A 23989-nucleotide genomic window follows, 5' to 3' on the forward strand; every position below is an offset into this window, starting at 1 on the left:
TTAAATACCGAAGCATCTGTATCAACATAGGATGACCTTCAGGGTGCCAGTGCACATGCTTCTAAAACAGCACTGCTAAAGTGGTCAGATCCAGGCATACCTTTAGTATAACAGTAGTAGTTCAAGGTTGTTTAAGGCTTTGACAGCAGAAAGGGTGATGGTACACAGTGTGACCTTGGAAGAGTTCCAGTTGCCTGTTTATGGAGTGTGTAACCAGGGGATTTCTTTCCATAGAAGGCCTGCAGCTCACAAAAACACACAGTGGATGGATAGTTAGCAAAATTGGCTATGGAGGTTAGCCAATAGAACCAGTGATCCACGTGTTGGAAACTTTGACAGATTTATCTGAGTGTTTGCCAGATGTCTCAGTAGACATAGCTGTGTTCCCTCTCCATCGTCAGTCCAAACATGCTGGAAGGAAACGACGAAAGCCACAGACAGTTGAGCTAGTCTGAGAAGTTCCCTGGCCTTTTTAAGGTAGTTATACTTTTAAATAAAGTGAGGTATTTCTTCTACTAATATCATTGTTTTAGGTTTAGGATTACTGGTTATGATGGTAATGGATTTAGTTTCCAGGGCACACCTTTACTGAGTTATTCTTTTTTTGGTGATAGTAGCAAAACACTGAGATTTGTTTACAACAAACTTGCAATCAAAGATAGAGACACCTAATTAACTCACCAAATGTCACTCACTCACCCATTGACATTTGCTTCCAGCTTAAAGCCACAAAGTCCTTTGTGGAATTTCTGGTGGCTGAAAGTCTTACTTTGTCACTGAAGACAATGTTTATGTAATACATTTTTTGATTCATTCAATGCAAATGAATTAAACAAAAACTGTACAAAACATTGTTGACATGAACTAGACACCAACTTTTGTAGTCCATTTTGTCCACTGCAAGTTGATCCCATTGAACCAAGAATCAGTACTGAAGGTACACAGTTGTGACACAGAGTACATATGTTCAACCCTGACTGTGATTTAATATTGTTGGGAAAGTTATCTGGCTACCCTGCCCCACTCATACAAAGACTCGTGATTCAAGCGCCTATCCCCTCCAAACAACTCTGTTGATTAAAAGTTCTAAGAGAAGCCAGGAACATAGGGATAAACGGCCTCTATCAGTCCCACTGCTATCTGTTGCTGAGTCCTGAGTTGCAGAGTAGTGTCCACATTAGTCTCCCAAGAGGAGTAGTATCCGCATTTTGGGCAACATTGCCTCCTGAAAAGAACGTCTGCAATGTTACACAGTTCAGAAGCTCACACATGCCAGACAAGGTCATTAATCCTGAGATGAGCTCAAATTGCCATGTCTTCTGCTCCTCATTTCTGTCTCTCTCTCTCTGATCCCTCTCCTGAAGCCCCGAGGACCAAGAGAGCCCCAAAGGAGGGCAGGGAAAAGAGGCAGAAGGAGAAGGGACCCAAGCCCAGCAAGAAGCCCAAAGGGGAGAAGAAGAAAGGAGAGAAGGGAGGGAAAAAGAAGAACAAGAAGCAGAAGGGCCTCACCACTACCCTACCGCCCACTACACCAGAGCCCACTACACCAGAGCCCACTACACCAGAACCCACTACACCAGAGCCCACCACCTCTGAGCCCATAGTGTACGACGATGAGGAGGACCATTTCCCCGACTCATACTGGGACCAAGGTTGGGTCTTATTTCATTTCCAGACAGATTCAAAGTGCGATCATTTCACACAGATTAAAACAAATTAAATGTAGTTTGGGCACACTGTTGTTTGGTATCTTTAGTATGGCAATTTTGTCAGCAGACTGTATGTATCATGTATTATGATGATAATTGTAATAATTGTAGAGACAATTTTTTCCAGTGTCCCTACCATAAGTAAATCATATCCGAACCACGAGAAAACATTTGGGACGAAAATGTGATCTAAGTTCCTCTATTTCGATAGAATATTCGGACCTGACAACTACAGACAGCAGCGTAGAACCACCCACAGAGCCCCCTACGGAACCTCCAACAGAACCTCCGGTAGATGCCTACACTGAGCCCAGCTACACCATCGAGGCTGACACAGAGGAGTACTCCTACCCAGACCCTGGTAAGACACCTCCCAGCACAGCAGAGCATGGTGGAGTGCTGGGCTATGAGTTTCTGAGTAACCTTCGTTCTGGAAATGTGCGTGTCCTGTGTCAGCACCCAGCAGCCACATTAATGTAGAATACCTAAATCATTCTGGTTGGGGTGGTGTGGTTTTTACTTAAGACGGCAGAAACCACGGAAGTATGGGCTTGCCTTAGACGGAGGCCCACAGTGCTGCACTTTATTTGTCTGGATTGAGTTATGTGTTTTTTTTCTTCTCTTTTTTGGTGGAGTATTTTAGTGAAGTTGGATGCTTTAGAGTAGGGTTTTGTATTTGATGTTTTCTTTCCTTCTTAATTTCTTTCTTTCTCTCCCCCATGCTTGTTGTTTTCTCTCCTGTAGAGATCGATGACTACTGGAGGCAGCCGGATGAGCAGACAGACACAGACCCAGACAGGCCAACAGAGGAGCGGGTAGATCCAGAGCCAACCACCCCTCCAGTGTTCGACGTCCTGGACAAGGAGGAGGACTACTGGGATGCAACATGCAAGTGCCACTCAATTTGAATCCTTTTCATGAACTGGTATTATGTGTTGTGTGAAGCATTAAGTTAAAAGTATTATGACATGTTTCAGTAATAATGGAGTTCACACAACACAATTGCATTTTCCTTCTTATCCTTTTGTCCATGAGATTGACCTGTAAAGAGCTCTTAAACACCAACGCTTTGGAGCCCCTATGGTGCCTCTCCAACACCCCCTTTCTTTTTATTCGTTCCAACAGTTGAGGTTCCTGAGAACTTACCCTTTCCAGATGGGAAAGAGGTGAGCCCAACTGCTGACTGGAACTACAACATAGGTGGGTGACATAGTGCTTTAGCCTTTTGTAAAAATGATTCATTGATGGATGTCAGTGTTGCCAACGGCACAGATACACAAGTGGATACACACTCACCCACACACTTTGTTAACATTATTACACCAGTATTTTTCACAACTTTGTTTTGACCGTCTGCGACAACGTTTTGTTAACGTGGGAGTTTAAATTCTTGTAAATGTACATTATAGTCTTAACCAGCCCTAATAAAAGTATGGTTACAATGACCATTAGCACACGTCTCCCAAAACAAAGAAAAAAAATATGGAGCCGTCTCAGTTGTGGTTTCTCCTGAAGGAGCACAGACAGAAGCAACTACTCCCTCAAAGCTTCTGTAAATACAGAAACCCGACGTCTGCAAATCTCTGCAGCCTGTGTGTCGCGGCAGTCTTAACCAAGTTCTGTTTCATTTGAGGGGGGGAGGGAATAAGGCACTCCTAAACTATCCTGGAGCTAAAGGGTAGCAGCTGTGTTGATTCTGTGTTAATCTTTAAAGTGTGGCAGCTGTGTTGATGTTGGTCTTTTTGTCTGCAGAGGAGCCTACTTCGTCACCTTACGAGACACCGTGGTACGACTATGACGAAGGTAGGTATCATGGACACCTGTGAAATGATGTTTTACTCTGTGATAGCCATGCAGTAGTGAAAGGTCTCTGTGTGTGTGTGCACCCAAACTGAGCATGCTGGGTGTGTACAGGGGGTGGGGTGCTCCAACTTTAATCTAAGTAGTTGTTCTCAAGAGGTAGTAAAAAAGTTACAATCCAAAATTGCAAGATGAAAGCAAGAGAATTGAAAGACAGAAAGAAACTGAGAATGACGCTGCCAGTGTCCCCTGCACACCACAGGGGCCAAGCAGACCATCGAACCACAGATCATGTGACCTCAAACTCTATGCCATGGATGAGTGTCCCGCTCACAGTTCTAGACATGATGAATAAAACCCCACAGCTTTGTTTCTTAGAAGTATTTCCCTAAGTGTCATGAATTTGGCTACAAACAGACACGCAAACACAACACAGATGACCTGACTGTCGGGAAGTTGTGTGAAACCTTTTTTTTTTTCCAAAGATGGAAACAACGAAACGGCCTCCTGAAATCGGGACAGATTTCTGAACATTTAGAGAGATAGCCAGCCAACCAAACAAGCACAGACACAGTCTCATTAAGGCAAGAGAGTTGGGGAAGTTTGTCAGGATTTGTCACAGGCATGTCAAGGGTCCAGGCAGGCACATACTGTACACTGCATATGGTCTATTACCAACATTGCACAGATGTGAAGTAAGTTGTGAAGTAAGGAAAAAACCAAGACCATGGATTCCAGTCAAAAATGTCTTTGGCAAAGAAAGCATTTTAATCTATGCACAAGATAAATATAAGACCAGCAGTGAAGCCGTTCAGATATTGGCCCCTTAGCTTATGCACACAATGCAGTGTGACTATCAATCTTTGCAGTGGGTGTTTGGCTTCTGGGGGCTGTACTTTTGCAACCTTAAGTTGACACTCGCACTAAGTTTGAGAGTGTTGACCTTGTTTCTGAAGCTATTCTTGTGGTCGTTTTGTTTTCTGCAGACAGGAAGCTGGCGGAAAGGAAGGAGAAAGAAAGAAAGGAGAAGGAGGAGAAAGGTAAAGTTGTTTTTCATTCTCTACGGAGACATGATCAATAATTCATCCTTTTGTTTAGATATGTCAAAACAACTACTCTGTTGTAGAGGTCTTTTGTGATTGGTTGTCATTGGCACACCTTTCGACCCCCCTGCAAAGGTTTTTACTGTAACCATGTAGAACCAAATCATTCCTCAAACTCCTTGAAGGCCCCCTCCCTGAAAACCTACTGTGATTTGCTGTATAGAGCAACTCATTTAGTTCTGAAATAAATAAGAAACCGTATATTTTACCATTTTTTTCAAAATGGGTCTAACTTAATAGGAGGAGTTTTAAAGAGAACATTGCTATGCTGTCATTTTTAAAGTCTTATTCTCCAGTGTGAAATGAGAACCTTTGATTTCTCTTTACCCATCCAGTGTACTTCCAGCCCAAAGCTATGTGAAAATGGAAACTCAGCTGTTGCTGCTGACTTGGACATTAGCTCTCCATTTGTCATGTCTCAACCCATATTGGATGTTAATGACTGAATGTACTTGGCATCAACATGTTGTGCTGAAGCAAAGTGAATGCATTCTTGAATCCAAGAAAAGTTCTGTACTTGTTCTGAACCACCATTAGTCTTGGTTGTGTTTTGGCTGGTGTAAATCTTGTTTGTTTGGTTTCTTTGGTTAGTTAGTTAGGAAAAGAAATACCTGCACAAGTTGACTCCCGAATTCCTCGAAATTGGGATTTGTAATTTCCCAATGACTCAATGTGATGATGATTGGGAGTAGTGAGTGATGAAGATGAAGAAGAACTCGATGGCTTTCACATGACCCTGAAGGAGAAAAGATAGAGCACAAGAGAATTATGGGAGTGAAAATGAAGGGAGTTTTACATGAGGGGGCTGGAATGTTCAGTTATCTAGAGTCCTGTAAGCTTGTGGGCGGTGGATCACTCACAAAACACAGTGGTGTACGTGTGTGTGTGTGTGTGTGTATCTTTCTTGACCCAAAACTGTGAACGTGAGTCATATATCAGTTTTATCAGGCTCTCTTTTTCAGAACATTAGTCTTGCGTTGGCCAATAATTGTCTCAATGTGTACTTGTGTGTGATAAAATCCTCCTTGCTATTGAGAACTATGCACCACTGGGAGTATTTAGTGGACTGTGGTCTGTCTCACATTTTGTAAAGTGCAAATCAACATTAGGTCATGCTAGTCATGAATACAGCAGAGATATTTGGAGGCGTTTGCTATTTGAGCTGGGTCTAGCTCAGGGATGCTTGGGGGCCCCTTTGAAGAGGTTGCTTGATTTGGCATCTATTTCATGTTTTTACATAAAAACTTCAGCCCTGGCTTTGAATCAGCAAACAGGAACTCAAACAGGCTTCGCAAACATAATATCGGTTTATCTTCAAATGAAATATTGTTGTTTATTTTGGATAGTTTCGTATGAAAGAGACTGGAGGTCAGAAGGGCATATAACTAGAACAGCAGTTAGGCACCTTGAAAGAGAGCCAATTGTGATGCCGTGATTTGACAGAGAAACACTAATACAAGCACCAGAACAGCCCGCTGTACTGTTTAAACTCACATGGACATCCGTGTTTACATCTGTGTTTACAAACAAGTGGACTCTGCTGAGTGGACAAAAGGGCACTCGGTGTGTCTCATTCACCTCAGGGGAAGCACATTCACAGCATTCCTTTTTGGGGTGGTGCTCATTATCTCTGAACGTCTCATTGGCAGAGAGACAGAGGAAACTGGCGGAGGAGAGAGAGAAGAGGCTGAAGACGCCACGCATTTACAAAGATCCCAAAAGTGAGTATAACAATCGGTTGTGCTTTGTCTTACTATGTACTTAAAGAAGACACAATGCTGTGCAGATCTCCTGCCCAAGCCACTCCAGCATATTGGCCCTGCAAAGACTTTCTATCCTGAGCCCCATGACTCCAAGAGAACCATTTCACAATTTGTTTTGTATTGGTTGGAGAGGGATGTCTTTGCCAAAGCTTTGTCCCCGTAACACAGCTGGTCCCTCTCAATGGAAATTTCCAAACAACAGAGAGGAGTTCACTTGATTTCCTCAGACAGATGCTTGGAATTAGTAATGTTTTAAAGTAAGTCAAAAACATTTAAGTCATGGACTAAATACTCATGATGACTTGCCATTTAATTAACTGTAAATCCCAGACCGGCTGAACTCTAATATGTAAGTCTTTTTGTTTGCAGAGCGAATGGCAAAATATTTAGAATATTTTGAGGTATTTTAAAATCCCCTGAAGGGGCAGAAGTACTCTTAAACACAGAATAACCTTTCTATGCCTTTGTCTTCCAAAGACTTCAGTGTTATGTCAATATTACATTACATATTTTCTTAACTTACCTTCTGCTGTAGAGGGTTTGAAAATAACCCCTGCTTTTGCAGGCTGACTGCAGACGCCAAGTGTTCTATTTGCAACATATAACAGTGTTTTCACAACTTCTTGAATATATTCTAAATAGGCAAAAGAGTATTGCAGTATTTATATATAAATGCAAGTCTGTCATCAGTATGGACTCTTCATATGGTAATGCTGTCAGCATCAGCAACATTTGTGATTCATAATCTTTTCATGCGTTTTGCCAGATTGCCCTCCACTTGGTATGGAGTCTCACCGTATCGGAACTGACCAGCTGCTGGCATCGTCCATGTCGAAGTATCGCAATGGAGTGCACAGGTCACGACTCAACATGCAGGTAGACACACACATGCATGCACATCACACGCACATTTTTAAATGTTATTTCATTTGGAAAATATTGCAAATATGCAAAAACAGAGTGCACATATAATCTGTAGATGTACAGTATGTGAACAACATGCTGATATCATTTCTGTTTTTGTAGGACATAGCATCTGTTATTACCAACATACTTGTGTTGGTCACAGAATTCTTCACCATTGCGTTTTATCTTCTGATCTGAGACTAATGAGTTTGCTTGGGGCTTCCTGTTGCTGTTTGTTCAGGCCTCTGGCAATGATGAAGATCTGAATGGTGGAGCGTGGTGCGCTAACTCTGAGGAGAAACAGCACTGGATTGAGCTGGACGCTCGCGCCATGACCGAGTTCACAGGGGTCATCACCCAGGGCCGTGACGACCCCTTAGAGTGAGCAAACTTATCTTGACACTTCATAACTGCTTTTACAACTCGCTTCTCTCTGCTGCACGCACGCACACACACACACACACTTACACACACACACACACACACACACACACACACACACACACAAATTTGTCTTGGGAATGTAGCCCGTTTTATGAGAAACATTTACTAGGCCTGTCATGTGTTTTCACACTGTGGCCCATCACGCACACTGACGTGCTTGTCATGGACATTTCACACATGCTGGATATCAGATGCAAATTAAGTGTGTGAAGTGTTGTGTGACTTCAAAGTCTGGGAACATGATTCCATTCTTTCAGCATTCACTTTTTTTGACACACATAGATCAAAGGCCAATATATTCTCCAACATATCTGTTTTGTTGGAGAAATTGTTGGATAACCTTTATGCCACCTTTCTTTAACAGGAATGATTTTGTGACCTCATACTACGTCGCCTTCAGTAATGACAGTAGGGAATGGATGATCCTAAATGACGGTTACTCTGAATGGGTGGGTTGCCAGGTTTAAAAGATATCCCATGTAATAAAACAAATATATATAGATTGAAAACCCTTAAGATCCTTCCTTCTCTTTTCAGCTTTTCTTTGCCAACTCGGATAAACAGACTCCAGTGATGTCACAGTTTGTGGAGCCAATGGTTGCTCGCTACATCAGGGTCATGCCTCAGAGCTGGAACGGAAGCCTCTGCATGAGGTTGGAGTTTTTGGGCTGCCCACTACCAGGTAGAATGCTGACCTTTAAAGTTTTGGCATTAATTATTTAAGGTCCAATTGCAAAGATAAGGATAGGGACTACATTGGGTGCCAGCCAATAGTTATTCAGTTACACCTATTAATTGCTTTAAACATTATTTGGGTTCGATGTTTCATTGTATCGTTGACCAAAATGTGTACACACAGATCTATGTTGTGAATTTATTGGGGCCTAAAACTTCTGGGGACAAAATATGGTGTACCTAATGGTAAATCCACATCTGGAAGCAGGCTAGATCAAATGGATTCAAGGCTAGTTACACTAGCTACTGGTTACACTGATATATACTTTGGAAGTAATAAGTGGTATTTTGGTACATAACATCTCTGGTATTTTGATAACTGTGTTTTTCTCTCTTGTATCCTAATGCACAGATCCCGGCAACACATACCACAGTCAGAATGAAGTGACCCCCAGAGACGACCTTGATTACACCCACCATAGCTACCAGGACATGGAGAAGGTGTGTGCATATGGTGGAGGGTACCAACAGAATTGTATGGTTTAGTGGTTCATGTAGGTTGCTTTCAGTGGTTGATATAGTTGCCTTTTCAGTTTCAGTTGCTTTTCAGGGGTTCATATAGGTTGCCTTGAATTTGAATGTTTAAACGTCATTGGCTCAGTTCATGACCTCTCTGAATTTTTGCAGCTGATGAAATCCATCACAGATGAATGTCCCAACATCACCAGATTATACAGCCTAGGCAAGAGCTCTAAAGGGCTGGAGATCTATGCCATGGAGATTACAGACAACCCTGGCATGCATGAGACTGGTGGGTAAAAGGAGTAGCCTGGAGACTAGCATTGCTATTAGTGTGCCCAACAACTACTGCATTAACATCCAAAGCAGACAGCATCTTTATGTAGTCTTTATCTTGTATGGGGTATGGGTTGCTATTCCACAATCTCAACTTTGTGTAAAAATAACGCTATGGAAAGAAATACCATTGGAATGGAGCACTAAACTTTGGCAAAGAAACACAAGTATTTGGGGAATAGCCTTTTAGGAGGACCTTACATTGTATATTATATCTCTTGCCACTGATGTATTGCACACAGAAGCTGTGATCCACGGTGTTCATATCTGTGTGTTCTGTGACTTACTCACACGCCGCAGGTGAGCCGGAGTTCCGCTACACAGCAGGTCTCCATGGTAACGAGGCGCTGGGGCGGGAGCTGCTTCTCATGCTGATGCAGTACCTCTGTAAGGAGTACAAGGATGGAAATCCTAGAGTGCGCCGCCAGGTGGATGGGATCCGCATTCACCTCGTTCCCTCACTCAACCCAGACGGCCACGTAAAGGCCTTTGAAAAGGTAAGCACACTCCTAACTTTTCCATCAAGTCCCTTATAATGGCCAATGATTCCTTATAATGCCTTGAAGAACTAATAAGACATTTTTAACATGGTGCACTGCTCTATCTATCATCTTCACGCTTGTAATGCTTAAACATGGTTCAGATCCATCATTTCCTATTAGGTGAAACCAGTGTTTGTGCAACCATTTTGTGGAAAGCTCTTTCAAATGACTTTGGATCGAAAAAAAAACATAAGGTTATTAAACAACTCACACCAAGATCAAGCCAAGTGCCATTATTAATGTGTTGTGCTTTGATTCCTCTCCCGCTGCATTCCTCTGGCGATAGGGTTCTGAGCTGGGCAGCTGGCAGCTGGGCCACTGGACTGAGGAGGGCCACGACATCTTCCAGAGCTTCCCTGACCTCAACACCATCCTTTGGGATGCAGAGGACAAGGGACTGGTGCCCAAAGTGATGCCAAATCACCACGTGCCCATTCCAGAGGGCTTCCTGGGAGATAATGGAATGGTTAGAAAATAGCTGAGAACATGACAAATGATATATATGTGAAATGAACACTGTTACCTGTGAAGACGTTTGGTCTGACTAAAGGAGTGACAACTCCTGGTTTTGGTTTTGATTTGGAATGCATGTAGCATTATATACAGTGACGTCTGTGACTGACCTTACAAGCATCCAGCAGGAGTGGACCTGATGGTTGCTCACAGTGTTGCCAGCTTGGTGTACAGATTGTGTCACTAATCTCTTCATGGCTCTTCAAGCGCTTCCCATGTGTATCGATTTCCACCCAAATTAGTTGTGTAAAAATGTTTTATTTCAGATTGGTCCAGAAACCAGAGCCATCATTTCCTGGATGGAGGACCACCCCTTTGTGCTGGGGGCCAACCTGCAGGGGGGCGAGAGGCTTGTGGCGTACCCCTTTGACATGCACCGCCTGACCAAAGAGGGAGAGGACCGCAACAAGAGGACCCGGCGATCGGTCCGCCGCAAGAGGCAGTACGAAGATGATGATGTCGACAGACGCTGGGAACACATTGGCTACCACGAGCAACCTGACGACTACCGCCAGGGATCCTACGGCTACCGTCACGAGGAGAGAGGCTACCGTCAAGAGGAGAGAGGCTACCGCCACGAGGAGAGAGGCTATGAACACGAGGAGAGAGGCTATAACCATGAGGAGAACCACGGCTACAACCCTGAGAGCTATGGCTACCACCATGAGGGCTATGGGTACCGTCAGGAGAGCGAGCCCGAGGGCTACCAGGAGGGTTATCACGAGAGAGGGCATGGAGGGGAGGGCGAGGGCGAGGGAGAGAGGCATGGAGGAGGAGAGGCCGAGGCAGAGGATGAGATCCGGACCATGGCGGACCAGTCGCTCTTCCGCTGGCTGTCCGTCTCCTATGCCTCAACCCACCGTGGCATGACACAGACCTTTAATGGCGGTTGCCATGGTGATGATCCCACGGGAGGGCTGGGCATCGTGAACCGTGCCAAATGGAGGCCTGTAACAGGAAGTGAGTAATGCACCAATAGAGCAAAAGTGCTGTAAAAATCTCATTAAGATATATTTATTCAGCCTTAGATTTTTCCCCAGGAAACAACTGGGTGAATACAGCAAACTACTGACTTTCTTGGAATGGACACTATTCAGTTACTGGATAGAGGCTGCCCTCTAGTGGCCAATTCCATTTCATATTGACGCCAGACTGCAACGAGTGTAATGCCTGCCAGTGATTTTTTTCTAGGAAAAAAAAAGATAAACAATCATACATATTTGTCTTCTTTAGGCATGAATGACTTCAGCTACCTTCACACCAACTGCTTTGAGCTGTCCATCTTCCTGGGCTGTGACAAATTCCCCCATCAGAGTGAGCTGCGCCCAGAGTGGGAGAACAACAAAGAGGCACTCCTCACCTTCATGGACCAGGTGAGGTTCCAGGACAGAACGGGACATATGGCGGGAAATGTGTTAATAAAATTGATTTGTGCACTATATTTTCAAAGTATTGTAAAATTGTAATTAAGGTGTATAAGTGGATTTTTTTCTAGAACTGGAGGCAGGCTATATATGAAAAAGAATAATAAGGAAAGGGAACGTGAAGTATGTAGGGACGAGTGTCACTTCTAAACATTGATCTCTTTTAGGTGCACCGTGGAATAAGGGGTGTGGTGAAGGACAAGGAGGGGAACCCCATATCGAATGCCACTGTTTCTGTAGAAGGTGTAAATCATGACATGAGGACAGGTGAGTTAAGTGCCTCTTATCTGACTAAAGCACATGTGTCAAACTCAAGGCCCGCGGCCGAAAAGTCTTTTTTAAGAGGGTGCTTTTTTGAAGCAGTGCATGCTAAATGTATGTGAGCAGGTGTGCCCGGACCAGATACAGACTTTTAAAAAAATTCAGTTTGCAAAGAAACACTAATGCAGACTAAGTTAAGGACTTAGCAGGCAATCTAACAACACAACTAGCCATAGAGGCAAGCAGTTATGTGGCTTTTTCATTAGCTGTTGATGAAAGCACAGACAATGTAATCAAGTGTGTTTACAGCCAAGTGTTTACTCTAATCAAAACCTCTCATTAGTTGGTTGTATGTCCTCTGCAAGGCTGTCTGCAGCCATTTGTTTTTGCAAAATGCCACATCTGTCACACATGTTCTTTACAGCTCACAATTATTTGTTGTTCCATAGACAAAAAAAGCTTTGAACAAAGTTAATGTAATAACTTCTGTTTCATATTTGTCTTTGTAATTCACTTTAAAAGTTTGATCTTTGATAGAGTCATGCAGGTTTCTTAACCCTAAATCAAAAGAATTTATGTTATAATAACAGAGAATGTGCTTACTTATATATTTATAAATGTATATAAATGCATGTACAATATGTTTACACTTGAATAAACAATTATTAAATGCAGAGAGAGTTATTTAACAATATGGTAAGGAGTAGTTACATTTATACAGTCTTAATGTTATAACCGGCCCTTTGAGGGCAACTATAATGCTGATGTTGCCCAGGGTGAAAATGAATCTGACACCTCTGGTCTTACAGTTACAACTGGCCTTTTTAGGGGAACCATAATGCTGATGTGGCCAAAAATGAGTTTGACACCTCTGGTCTTACAGTTACAACCGGCCCTTTGAGGGCAACCATAATGCTGATGCTGATATTGGTGAAAATGAGTTTGACAGAGGCTGCACAGATCTATGTTGCTTTGAATTGGATGTACCACCTTTGAAACCGATTCCAACTCATTTAAAAAGTCAGTCAGCTTGTAAGAGTTGACTGACTGACTACTCTTACAATTTTTCTCTTCCCCATCCCCTCTCATCTCCTCTCCCCTGTGTGTGTACGCTCATTTCTGTTCTCCTTCTGGTATTTCCTTCTCTTTTTCCTCTCCCAGCGGATTCCGGGGATTTTTGGCGCATGCTGAATCCGGGAGAATACCGTGTCACCGTGCGAGCAGAGGGCTACGCCCCGCTCGCCAAGATGTGCGTGGTGGGCTTCGACCCTGGTGCCACCCTATGCAACTTTGACCTCAGCAAGTCAAACTGGGACCGCATCAAGCAGATCATGGCCTTACATGGCAACAAGCCCATTCGCGTCCTAGACAATGGCAATGGAAACCGATACGGTAACAGATACGGCAGCAGCAGACAGACCGTGACAGAAGTGGGCTCGGAGAACAATCGACCAGCGTCTGGCAGCATCAGAGCCAACCGTTTACGCCGGTTAAAAAAGCTGCGCTTCCTTCGTCAGCAGAGGCTTCGGGGCCTAATGTCGACCACCAACCCAACCACAACCACCACCACAACTACCACAACCACACAGCCTCCTACAACAACCTGGGACTACTCCTGGCTCGAGGACAACACTCAACCCACTAATTATAACCTGGGGGTGGAGGACTACAACTACAATGTTGACTATTAAAAAAAATGGGACGCTTCCATGGAATTAAATAACTAAAAATTCAGACTTAGGACCAGGGTCACATCAACTAAATTGCTAAATTGGCACCCCAGTTATTATCAAAAGGGGTAAACAGGAACCATCTTGTCTTCTGAAAGCATTTAGGTGCATTTCAAAATAACATCTATAAAGCTGTTTTGTTACAACTATTCTTTCTGTTCATCTCTTCAGAGGACAAACTAGGTCTAGTGTTCCTCTATCACCTGTCAGTTTGTCTTCAGTCTTTGTCAACTCCAGCATCATAGGTAGACACATGGAGATTGAGCCTTGTATTGTAAGACACAACACAATAGCACCCCACTGACACATCTCACACCTACGTTTCAATTTGCATTACACAAGGCACATATCGTAATAGATGGATGGTACTAGAATGAAGATCTAGAAAGATATGTGAATTTGTCATGTTTTTGTTATATTGACTATTTGGTTGACAACTGCAGAGAAACGGTTTCATTGTCTGAAGCTTTGAGGGGATACAAACTCCAAACCCAGGAACAGAGATGGAATGGGAAATGCTTGCAATGTTGGGCTTGTCAAAAAAAGATGCTTAATGACTTTAAAAAAAAAAAAAAAAAACATTTTTTGTAATGACAAGGTAGAGTGTGTAATATAAAGCAATGTAAGACAGAAATGCAAGGAGCACAAAGAGATGTCAAACACTTCTAGTCATATCGTTACAAAAAATGTTTTTATTTACATTATACACTTCTCACCCTCAGAGGCAACTGCTCCAGATCCCACTGAGGGGTTGCACTGAACAATTCAGAAAGATTCTCAATGTCTAGCTGAGGTCAAGGACTTTATTTTCCAGCTAATAAAGGCTTGTTTACATAGTGCTATCGTCTTCTGTCATGTCACTGTAGGCTAAATGCAATAATAATCCATCATAACCCACAAAGATCTACAGCTGATCCATTTCAAGGTCTCAAATGATCTGTCATCATGAACACAGCCCATTCTTTAATAAAATGCTAGTTTTGTTTTACGACAGGTGATAGTTGACCACTGTAACAGAACACAATTCACACAAAGTGATTGAAACGTTTTCATATGGGGAGATTTCGATACCGAAATCATTGCTCACATGGGGGGGAGGGAGAAAAAACAAATCAAAAAGGTGACTACAACATAGCAGGGAAATTCCATAGCCAGCATAATTGCAACAGTTGTTTGCGACTAGACCACAGGTCAAATTACCAACGAAAAAATCCAACGAAACCTGATTTTCCATATCCTTCCTTCAAGGATTAATGTCAAGAGACAGGTTATGCCTTGGTATTGGAAAGTATAAGTTGAGATCCTTTAAACCAATCATAGACTCAAGCCTTTGTGATGGACAATAAATACAACTACGGTGCTTCAGTGGCTGATATTCATTTCAGATTCTTCATCTTCATCAGTGAAAGAGGAAAAGCTGATTGGCTCACACTCCAGGGTGCGCAGGTTGACAAGGCAGGCTGTCTGTGTGCTGCTGAATTCTGGGATGGCCAACAAGAGGACTTCTTGCCCCTCAGGTCCTACAGAGAGAAGATAAAGAAAGAAAGAGAGGGAAAGATGGTTTTAAATAAAAGTATTACAATATTTACAAACAAATAACAAAGCAATACCTAAAACATACAGTACCCTGAGTTGCTAGGAAATGCATGGTTCATAAAGCCAGACACAACAAGCAGTGAACTGCACAAGAGGGCAAACCTAACATGAGCTAAATGAGCCCCTTGGTTGTTCCATAAAGGATGCGTGTCTATGCCCAAATGGTGAACTGGAGACCTGCACCTACCTTTGATGAGCTTGGACTCGTAACAGGGAGCACTTCCAGTGAAGTAAACATGAGGGCACTCCTCCAGGATGAAGGGATCACTCTGATAGAACGGATAACAGCCTGAGGACAGTGGAAGGGGAGAGCGATGGATGAAGAGGACTGAGCAGGACACGTTGTAGATACTTGCATTGTTCTGCCACACTATATGCAGTCAAAGATAATTATAACTACTGCTCTACAGTTTATAAAATATGATCATTGGCAAGTTTACAAAGATGTTTGCAGCATACAAGCCTCATTAAGACGTCATATCATTTGAAGGTTATTGAAAATGTTTCTGTTGTAATAACTGAAACACTACTAAGCTTTGTGAAAACGTAATACAGCTACATGAAAGATCTGAGTAGATGCATATGTCTATGTATGTGTGTGTGTGTGTGTGTGTGTGTGTGTGTGTGTGTGTGTGTTTTTGTGTGTTCTTACCAAGTGTATCGGGAGCAGTGGGGGCTAGGTGACGCAGACGGAGTGTGGTTTCCAGGATCTCCAGGTGATTGTCCATGCTGCTATACTTTGCGATGTCACTCACGTTCTGACCAGCGGAACCCAGGAACCTGAGGAGTCGGCCGAGGGGAGGGGGGATTTCATTACCATTCCAAACGTTATCGGTTTCATACTGGTAATAGAATTGTGCGCCACTTCTATTAAAAGCTGGATGAGACTGTGATATGCACAAGACTGTTCATCTTGTGTGTCCAGTCGCAAAACAAAACAACACTGAAAGCAAACCAGAGCAGCTGGCTGAGCCCTCACACCATCACTAACTTATCACATCTACATTCACAACACTCAAGGTTGCCTTGAATGAGAAGAAAACATGTGGGGTGTTTCAAACATTGAAAGCAGGCACTGGTAGCACTTACCGAACGCCATCCACACAGGCCTGATAGGGGTTGCTGACCAGCTGCAGGGTTGGGTAGGGAGTAGAGAGGGGGAACATGCAGCGGTGCAGAGGTTGCTGTGGCAACGTGTAGTTAGTGGGGTCATACTGGCCTGGCATGACATCGACAGGTACGGAGGCCTAAAAACAGGGAAATAATGGACACGTACATCAACAACCAAAACCAGTTCAAAAGAATAAACAGAGTAGAGGAAAATATAAATCGTATGCACCTTCAATGTCACATTGCTATGGTAAGTCAAAAGTATTTCTATTTTTGTATTCATTTCCACCTTGAAAAAACCTTAATAATTAGGCTGTTCCTTCTCCTTTTAGCATAATAAGACATGTTCTTGCAGGGCAGATCAGCCATGCACTTAATTAGTTTCTTTCGTACCACCAGCTGAACCAATAGCTCATCGAACAGTCTGATGGCGTCCACACTGCCTGCCTGTGTCTTCTTAGTCAGGTACTTGGCCTAGGAAAGGAGAACAAGTAAACGAAACAGGATTATGTTTCAGGGACATCAGCTTATGGATCCTCTGTTTCCAAACCAAAAGGGACACTGTTGTTTATAAAATTCCCATCGACAGACCATCTGCGCCAATAAGTCCAGCATAATGTCACCCAGTTACTCTCACCCACCCATTTGAAACTTGAAAATTGTGACACATCACATCAATCTGTCATGAATCACTTCACTTCACTCAGGAGTGCAAAAAAAACATTCCTGCAGCTACTTTACTTGGCTTATTAGCCAGCCAGCTAGCTCACTAGCATGGAGAGATATTTGAGTTAGTCCACATCGTCAAGTGACACTTAGCCTAAACAAGCTAAATTAGGTTAAAACAGTTATAACAAATTTGATTGAGAACAGCAACAGGAGACCAAAATGCATCTTCAGGTGCTAGTGAACAAAGCCATTAAGCCAGCCAAGCTGAACTGACATCTGATTACAAATAGTAGTCAAACAGTTCCCAGTGATTATCAAATAGTCGTTTTGCTTGAAATGCCTCTAGTCTTCAGTCATATGTCCCACCAAAACATACCCCCAGTACGCCTTGCTGTCACCACTCCACTAGCCTCACCTTGGTGGTGGCGTCCTTATCCTGAGTACTTTGGCTCAGCAGGTTCCCAGCCAGCAGAACCCTCGAGATGGATGCCGCTCCACTCTGCTCTCCCTCGTCACCCAAGTGTCCCGTTACCATGTCAACCAGCAGCTGTAGACCTAGCATGCTGTCTGCACCGGTGCCACCAAGCCCAAGTCCAGAAGCAAGCAAAACAAACCTGTCAGGGCCAAGAGAACATGATCAGGGGGTGTCTATATATACACTCTTATACTTATGTATTCCTTTAATATTTTATATACAACATATTTTCAAAACTACACTTTATACAGGTCATCTGTATAGAAAATGAATGACAGTATACTGATTTGCAAAGGCACTCACCTATCTGACTCTGGGGTCTTTCTGGGTGTCTGGGCAGGCATATCTGCTGTGCAGAAGTCCTCAACAGTAAACTTCCCATCGTTCTTCTCTGCACCGATGATGGCAATCACACTCCCTTTAGAAAAACAGCAGGAGCAATACCCAAAATAATGGGCGCAGCGCAAAATGGTTACGACATTGTTGAGCAAAAAACGCCGGTCTCTCTCAGGTAAGACAATAACTCCAGTTACATGGCAACCCTACCTGTGACAAACTTGGCAACGTCAATGTTTCCCTCTAGTTTGATTCGCTGCAGCTCGTCCTCCAGGATGAGTTCGTCTGACTGGCTGATATATCTGGTACGAGGTGGCTGGGGTAAGAGGTTGTGCTAACAGGAGAAAAGAGGGGATTTAGGGCCCTCACAAGCATAGGACATCAAGTGCTCTTCCATGAGGCTGAACTTCTATTGGTTGACACTAAACTGGAGGGGGTTTCATTATCTCAGTGGAAGACAAGTGTAGGTTGGTGAATTTTCCCATCACCATTCAACCAACAACCAGGATATGATTCCAGTTAAGATCAAGTCATCTTACGTTGAAAACTTGGTAGGTGATTGGTAAGTGACTAATGACTGCTGTAGGTCAGGGTTTTCAGGACAGGTTCCAAGCTCTAAGCACACCTGCTTCTGGTTAGTTAAATCAGCTAATCAAGGACACCACTGATCAGTTCAGGCAAGTAAACACATAGACATATGAAAATGGAAGATGGGAAGCAGATCGTGCTGGGGTGGGGGTGGATTCCCATGGAATCCCTTTACAGGGGGAAAAGGTGAAAAGAGAGTGATTACATTCTCACCTCCTCACTGATTTCCTTTAGGATGGACGGCTGTAGTTCCATGTGTTTAAAGATGGTGCCCACAATAACACAGTGTTCACCCATTTGCAGGTCGCATAACTTCCGCAAGAGCACAGACTGTCCTGCAGAAACACATGGCTCTGGTTCAATTCTGCCCCACAAGTTTGCATCTTCTAAATAAGCAGAAACCAAGGCATTATGAGGAAAGCGCTAAATGTCAAACAAAGCACCACTGGTTGGCCTTTGGCTTTGTATGAGGAGAGAAGAGGAGTCTTTTCACAACACCTGCAGTAACAACTACAGTGGATGTTATATTACTATCCAGCAGAGTATCAAAACAACATTTTTACTCTTCCAAAAGGATGCCCACAATGACAGTGACAATACTAATGTCACCGATAGCACTGTAAGGACGAAGAGATAATAGGAAACAGGAAACATTGACAGTTATCACCTTAAAATAAAAGCTTGACAGCGATATAAGTCTCTTACCCCACTTTTGCTTGGCTCTTTTGACAAGGACGTCTCTCATCTGCATGAGACGAGTGGCGTATATGTGCGCGTACTGTCGACTGAAGCTTCGCTCACCAAGTCGGAAGCGCTCCGAGCAGCCTTCGTATGGCAGCTGCTCCCGCTGAAACACGGGCTGCTCCGAACCGGGCGGCTGGAGCAGTGTAGGCTCTTTATGCTCAATTATGTCGGAGAACATGGCAATACCTGCGGGTACGTACATCGCAATGTGAACTTCAAATACACAGATTAGGAAGTTTGCCAATACATATGACAGCTAGCATAACGACACTCACGATAGGCAAAGTCTGTTAAACTGAATGACCAAAGTGCACCATTGTATTCATGTTAAGTTTCCTTCATTATAAACAACTCCGGTAACGTTAATGCATTTGCATATACTGTGCAGCTAGCTAAGGTTAGCGAATGTGTTTACTTTCATTTTATACAAGCTGTTTGGACAAAGGACCCACTCCGAAGCCCCGATAGCTAATACATATATTAATTCAATAAAGCTAGTTGGTAGTCATTTTGGTGACATCTACGCTACCTGACTGGAATACTTTGACTTAGGTTGTTAGCTGTTTAGACTACCATTAGCTAACCTAGCTGGCGAACAAGTCCAATGTGAATCGCACTTCGTCTACATGCCATACTGGCTGCCTGGACTACTTATTCAGCGAATAATGAAGATGTGCGCTCTTACCTCAGCTATTTTGGATGACTGACTGAACCTGGAGTATGTAACTTTACATAAAATGAAATTCCAAGACAATTTAGCAGGACCCTACATGCAATGTTTCTGCAACATTGACATCTCCCGCGAAATACTTCACCTTTGAACTTCGTCGTCATAGGACAGATACGAGCGCCATACTGTTGAGGTCACACTGGTTTGTACTAAATGCCCAGCAAAGAAAAATAATGTGAATCCGTTTCACATTTCGTTTAAGAATTGATTAATGTTACATTATCTGTAACATAATTTGTGATTACTTTCAATTAATTTCCCAATTACTTTTTAAGTATGCGACCTGAACTTTGTTTGGTTGACCTACCTAGCCTATCTTATTTGTAGGCCCATATGATCCGTTTTCACGAAAAGCTGTATTTGGTGATGGGTTTGAGATGATAAGTATTGTCATTGTTCTTCAAAAAAGTCTACCCGTTCAATTTAGTTAGGAAAATATTATGCTACCACTTACTCTGAGTTAATTTACCCAGGTAAGTCACTAAACCACGTAGGCTACATGGAATTAAATTAAAGCTTTTGCCACTAAGCTAATTCGTGTGCTTCTGTTTACAGCCAGCATGCTCCAGGCCACAAGTTTGGGTCAGCCAGTGAAGGGAAATCAAAACACCAGTCATCCTGAAAGTGTTTGTTTCTGAGTTAGTGTTGTGGATTTTCACACTAAGCAGAAAAGCAAACACTGGAAAGAAAAGAGGAGAACCTTTTGTCATCTATTTATAGTAATTCAAGTTCATTTGTTGGTATACCTTGAGTCACAGTTACGCTTTCATTAATTAAAATCAATTGATTTCCAGTAGAACGTAATATAATTTCTGTAAAATGAGAATGGTACGAGAACCCATGCTATATTTTTTACAGGCATCTTCAAATGTACAGATTAGATTAGATTAGATTCAACTTTATTGTCATTGTACAGAGTACAGGTACTGAGACAACGAAATGCAGTTTAGCATCTAACCAGAAGTGCAAATAGAAATAAAAGTGCAGAGTATGTGCAAATGTAAAGTGGAATAATTGAATAAATAAGATATATACAGTAAGAGTTAGGTATGAAAAATGACAGTGCAAATGATTTGTGGCTGGAGAAGGTGTGTGGCAGTCAGCCAGGGGGGGAGGTGGGAGGTACAGTCACAGGAGGGGGGTGGGGTGTGGAGGGGGGCTATCCCCGTGGAGCAGAGTTCAGTAGGCTGACAGCCACAGGGATGAAGCTGTTCTTGAACCTGCTCGTACGGGAACGGAGGACCCTGTAGCGCCTCCCAGAGGGGAGGAGAGCAAACAGTCTGTGGCTGGGGTGTGAGCTGTCCTTGGTGATGCTGCGCGCCCTCCGCAGACATCTCTTGCTCTGGACAGCCTCAATGGTGGGAAGAGTGGAACCGGTGATGCGTTGGGCAGTTTTCACCACCCTCTGCAGTCTTTTTCGGTCGGCGACAGAGCAGCTGCTATACCATGTTGAGATGCAGTTAGTGAGAATGCTCTCAATGGTACAGCGGTAGAAATTCTCCAGAATCTGAGGAGACAGATGGGCCTTCTTCAGTCTCCTCAGGAAAAAGAGACGCTGGTGTGCCTTCTTGACTATTGATGAGGTGTTAAGGGTCTTCATGGTGTTGAGGGCCAGGTTGTTGTCAGCGCACCACAGCGCCAGGTGCTGGACCTCTTCTCTGTAGGCCGACTCATCGTTGTCGCTGATGAGGCCAATCACCGTTGTATCGTCTGCAAACTTGACAATGGTGTTGGAACCATGTACAGGTATGCAGTCGTGGGTGAAGAGGGAGTAGAGAAGAGGACTTAGCACGCAGCCCTGTGGCACGCCTGTGTTCAGGGTGAGGGTTGAGGAGGTGTGGTTCTCTAACCTAACAGACTGGGGTCTGTTGGTTAGAAAGTCCAGTAACCAGTTACAGAGGGAAGGGTTGATACCCAGGTGACTGAGTTTCATGATCAGTTTGGAGGGGATGACAGTGTTAAAGGCTGAACTGAAGTCAATGAACAGCATCCTCACATAGCTGTTTTTATTGTCCAGGTGAGAAAGGGCGGAGTGTAATGCCGTGGAGATGGCATCCTCCGTGCTCCTATTCTTACGGTAGGCGAATTGGAAGGGGTCCAGTGTGGGTGGTAAGCAGCTTTTGAGGTGAGCCAGGACCATCCTCTCGAAGCACTTCATGATGGTGGGGGTCAGTGCAACAGGGCGGAAGTCATTTAGGCTCACTGCAGTGGAGTGTTTTGGCACCGGCACGATGGAGGTATTTTTAAAGCACGCGGGGACAGTAGCTTGGGCCAGAGACAGGTTGAAAATGTCAGTCAAGACCTCAGCTAGCTGCCCAGCACAGGCCCTGAGCACGCGTCCGGGGATGCCATCAGGGTCAGCGGCCTTGCGTGCATTTATCCTGCTCAGTGCAGCACACACGTCGGTGGAGGAGAGTGTTAGGGGTTGGTGGTCTGAAGTGACCACAGCCTTGATGGCAGCCTCCTGGTTGTCCCTGTCAAAGCGTGCATAAAAGCTGTTTAGCTCGTCAGGGAAGGAGGCAGCACTGTTTTGGGGGGTGGTGCTAGTGGGTTTGTAGTCTGTTATGGCCTGGATGCCTTGCCACATGCGTCGGGGGTCAGAGTTGTTCTTAAGATGTGTTCAGATGTGCTACTTCAACTGTATCTGCCATCTTAATATAGTATGGACTGCCTTACTACATTCATAAGACATTTTCTAACATTTATGACAAACTCAAGTGCTTTTGGTACTTTAGCTGCTCCTTAACATGTATTTCCAAAACATTCTGCAGTGTTTCCAGAATAAAACCTACAATATGCTGTTCAACTATAATTATTATTATTATTTTTTTTAATAGCGATGACACCCAGTACAAGCCATATCTCTCAGGAAGGGGCAGTACTGAATCTGTCAGTCTTGACCTCTGAAGGGGATGTAATCCAAATACTGATTGCCGAGGACCGTGAATGTGCAGATCTCTTACCCTTTCGCTTGTATGAAACATTCCCTGTATTTTACACTTCTTGAAATAACCAACCAGTGGCCTGCAGAGAGTTCAGAATTGAAGGTAAGTCATCCTATGGTAGTATTTTGAAAGGGGATGTTTAAGATAACATTTTATTACGGATTTGGTTTTCAAAGATTTGATGATGAAACCGAGGGCTCTCATGCAAACACCATGGCAATGGGTCACCCTCAGTGTCGTCCTGTTGTCACAGTAACACTAAAGTGGTTTTAGCTTTTAGCTGTTACTCGGACGACAAATCTATTTTCAGCCAAAGGGCACATCCCTAAGACACTCAGGATGGTTGAATGTATCACTTTGTGAGCTTTGGGTAGCTATAGAGTTTGAGAGGACATCTATTCAATAACATTTATCAAAAACATATACAGTACTTAATGTATACTATACACTATATATAATGTAGGCTGCTAAATTCTATTTTTATTTTTGTTCAGATTAACTGTCTAAGCAATAGAGTAGGCTTATCAAGTCTCTGAACCTTTGGATCTCTCAACAGACAGACAGATCTCCAAATCAGTCATCGAACCATCGCATGACAAGAACGCTCTGGAAACACATTTTACACATACGATGCTGTCCCATTACCTTCACATGGCCAAATACTGTTTCCTGCTTTCCATCCTTATCCTCCTTGGCCTGACTATCATGATCCTCCTGCTCTTCTGGAGCTATCAGTGCCTGTTCGTCACACACATCTGTCAGGGCCAGGAGGACGGCTCAGTGTTCCCAGTGTTTGACTTCTTCAAGGGCAGTGCCACAGCAGATGGAATGAGTTGATGGACATGGAGGGTAATCAGCCATTCCTTTGCTTCAGGGCTTTGGCTATCATGCCATTTTATTTTGAGGCATTAATGGGGTGGTACTTAGCCAGTTAAATTCCTTCTGGACTGATTAAAGTGTGTTTCTTTTCTTTACTCTGGAAGTAAATGTACAAGTTGTAGAGAATATCTACTCATTCTTCTTCTATCTCATGTATCTCTTGAAAACACAAGACCAATTGCAAATAAAAAG

The 23989-nt window shown here is 43.4% G+C and overlaps 2 protein-coding genes across 2 annotated transcripts in view; one reads left to right on the forward strand and one right to left on the reverse strand.

Annotated features, from left to right (window-relative positions):
• Nucleotides 1-14563, forward strand: part of aebp1b (AE binding protein 1b) — a 17495-nt gene extending 2932 nt beyond the window's left edge. Inside the window, exons 2-20 of the mRNA XM_080853174.1 lie at nt 1365-1652; nt 1921-2070; nt 2454-2597; nt 2835-2909; nt 3462-3512; nt 4496-4549; nt 6262-6333; nt 7142-7251; nt 7523-7662; nt 8090-8174; nt 8263-8407; nt 8813-8901; nt 9088-9211; nt 9556-9752; nt 10084-10263; nt 10577-11270; nt 11544-11683; nt 11902-12001; nt 13157-14563. Coding sequence (XP_080709300.1) covers nt 1365-1652; nt 1921-2070; nt 2454-2597; nt 2835-2909; nt 3462-3512; nt 4496-4549; nt 6262-6333; nt 7142-7251; nt 7523-7662; nt 8090-8174; nt 8263-8407; nt 8813-8901; nt 9088-9211; nt 9556-9752; nt 10084-10263; nt 10577-11270; nt 11544-11683; nt 11902-12001; nt 13157-13686 — 3368 coding nt within the window. The 3' untranslated portion in view covers nt 13687-14563. The remainder of the gene's footprint in view (nt 1-1364; nt 1653-1920; nt 2071-2453; nt 2598-2834; nt 2910-3461; nt 3513-4495; nt 4550-6261; nt 6334-7141; nt 7252-7522; nt 7663-8089; nt 8175-8262; nt 8408-8812; nt 8902-9087; nt 9212-9555; nt 9753-10083; nt 10264-10576; nt 11271-11543; nt 11684-11901; nt 12002-13156) is intronic.
• Nucleotides 14564-14705: 142 nt separating this feature from the next.
• On the reverse strand, nt 14706-20037 carry pold2 (polymerase (DNA directed), delta 2, regulatory subunit). The gene is made up of 11 exons (XM_080853175.1): nt 19929-20037; nt 19205-19429; nt 18713-18834; nt 18122-18245; nt 17879-17993; nt 17516-17714; nt 16825-16905; nt 16411-16568; nt 15974-16101; nt 15509-15610; nt 14706-15245 (listed from the first exon to the last, which is right to left on the reverse strand). Exons 2-11 carry the CDS (start codon nt 19419-19421, stop codon nt 15088-15090), a joined length of 1404 nt encoding a protein of 467 aa, XP_080709301.1. The 5' UTR covers nt 19422-19429; nt 19929-20037; the 3' UTR covers nt 14706-15087.
• Nucleotides 20038-23989: the final 3952 nt, after the last annotated feature.

Source organism: Sprattus sprattus (genome assembly GCF_963457725.1).
Source record: "Sprattus sprattus genome assembly, chromosome: 15".
In the NCBI taxonomy this organism is placed as follows: domain Eukaryota; kingdom Metazoa; phylum Chordata; class Actinopteri; order Clupeiformes; family Clupeidae; genus Sprattus; species Sprattus sprattus.

Coding starts and splice junctions, on each gene's coding strand:
- pold2 (XM_080853175.1), bottom strand. CDS start 19,421: ATGTTCTCCGACATAATTGAGCATAAAGAGCCTACACTGCTCCAGCCG. Junction 17,715..17,878: donor AAGACCCCAGAGTCAGATAG/GTGAGTGCCTTT, acceptor TGGCCCTGACAG/GTTTGTTTTGCTTGCTTCTG. Junction 16,906..17,515: donor ATAAGGACGCCACCACCAAG/GTGAGGCTAGTG, acceptor CTCCTTTCCTAG/GCCAAGTACCTGACTAAGAA.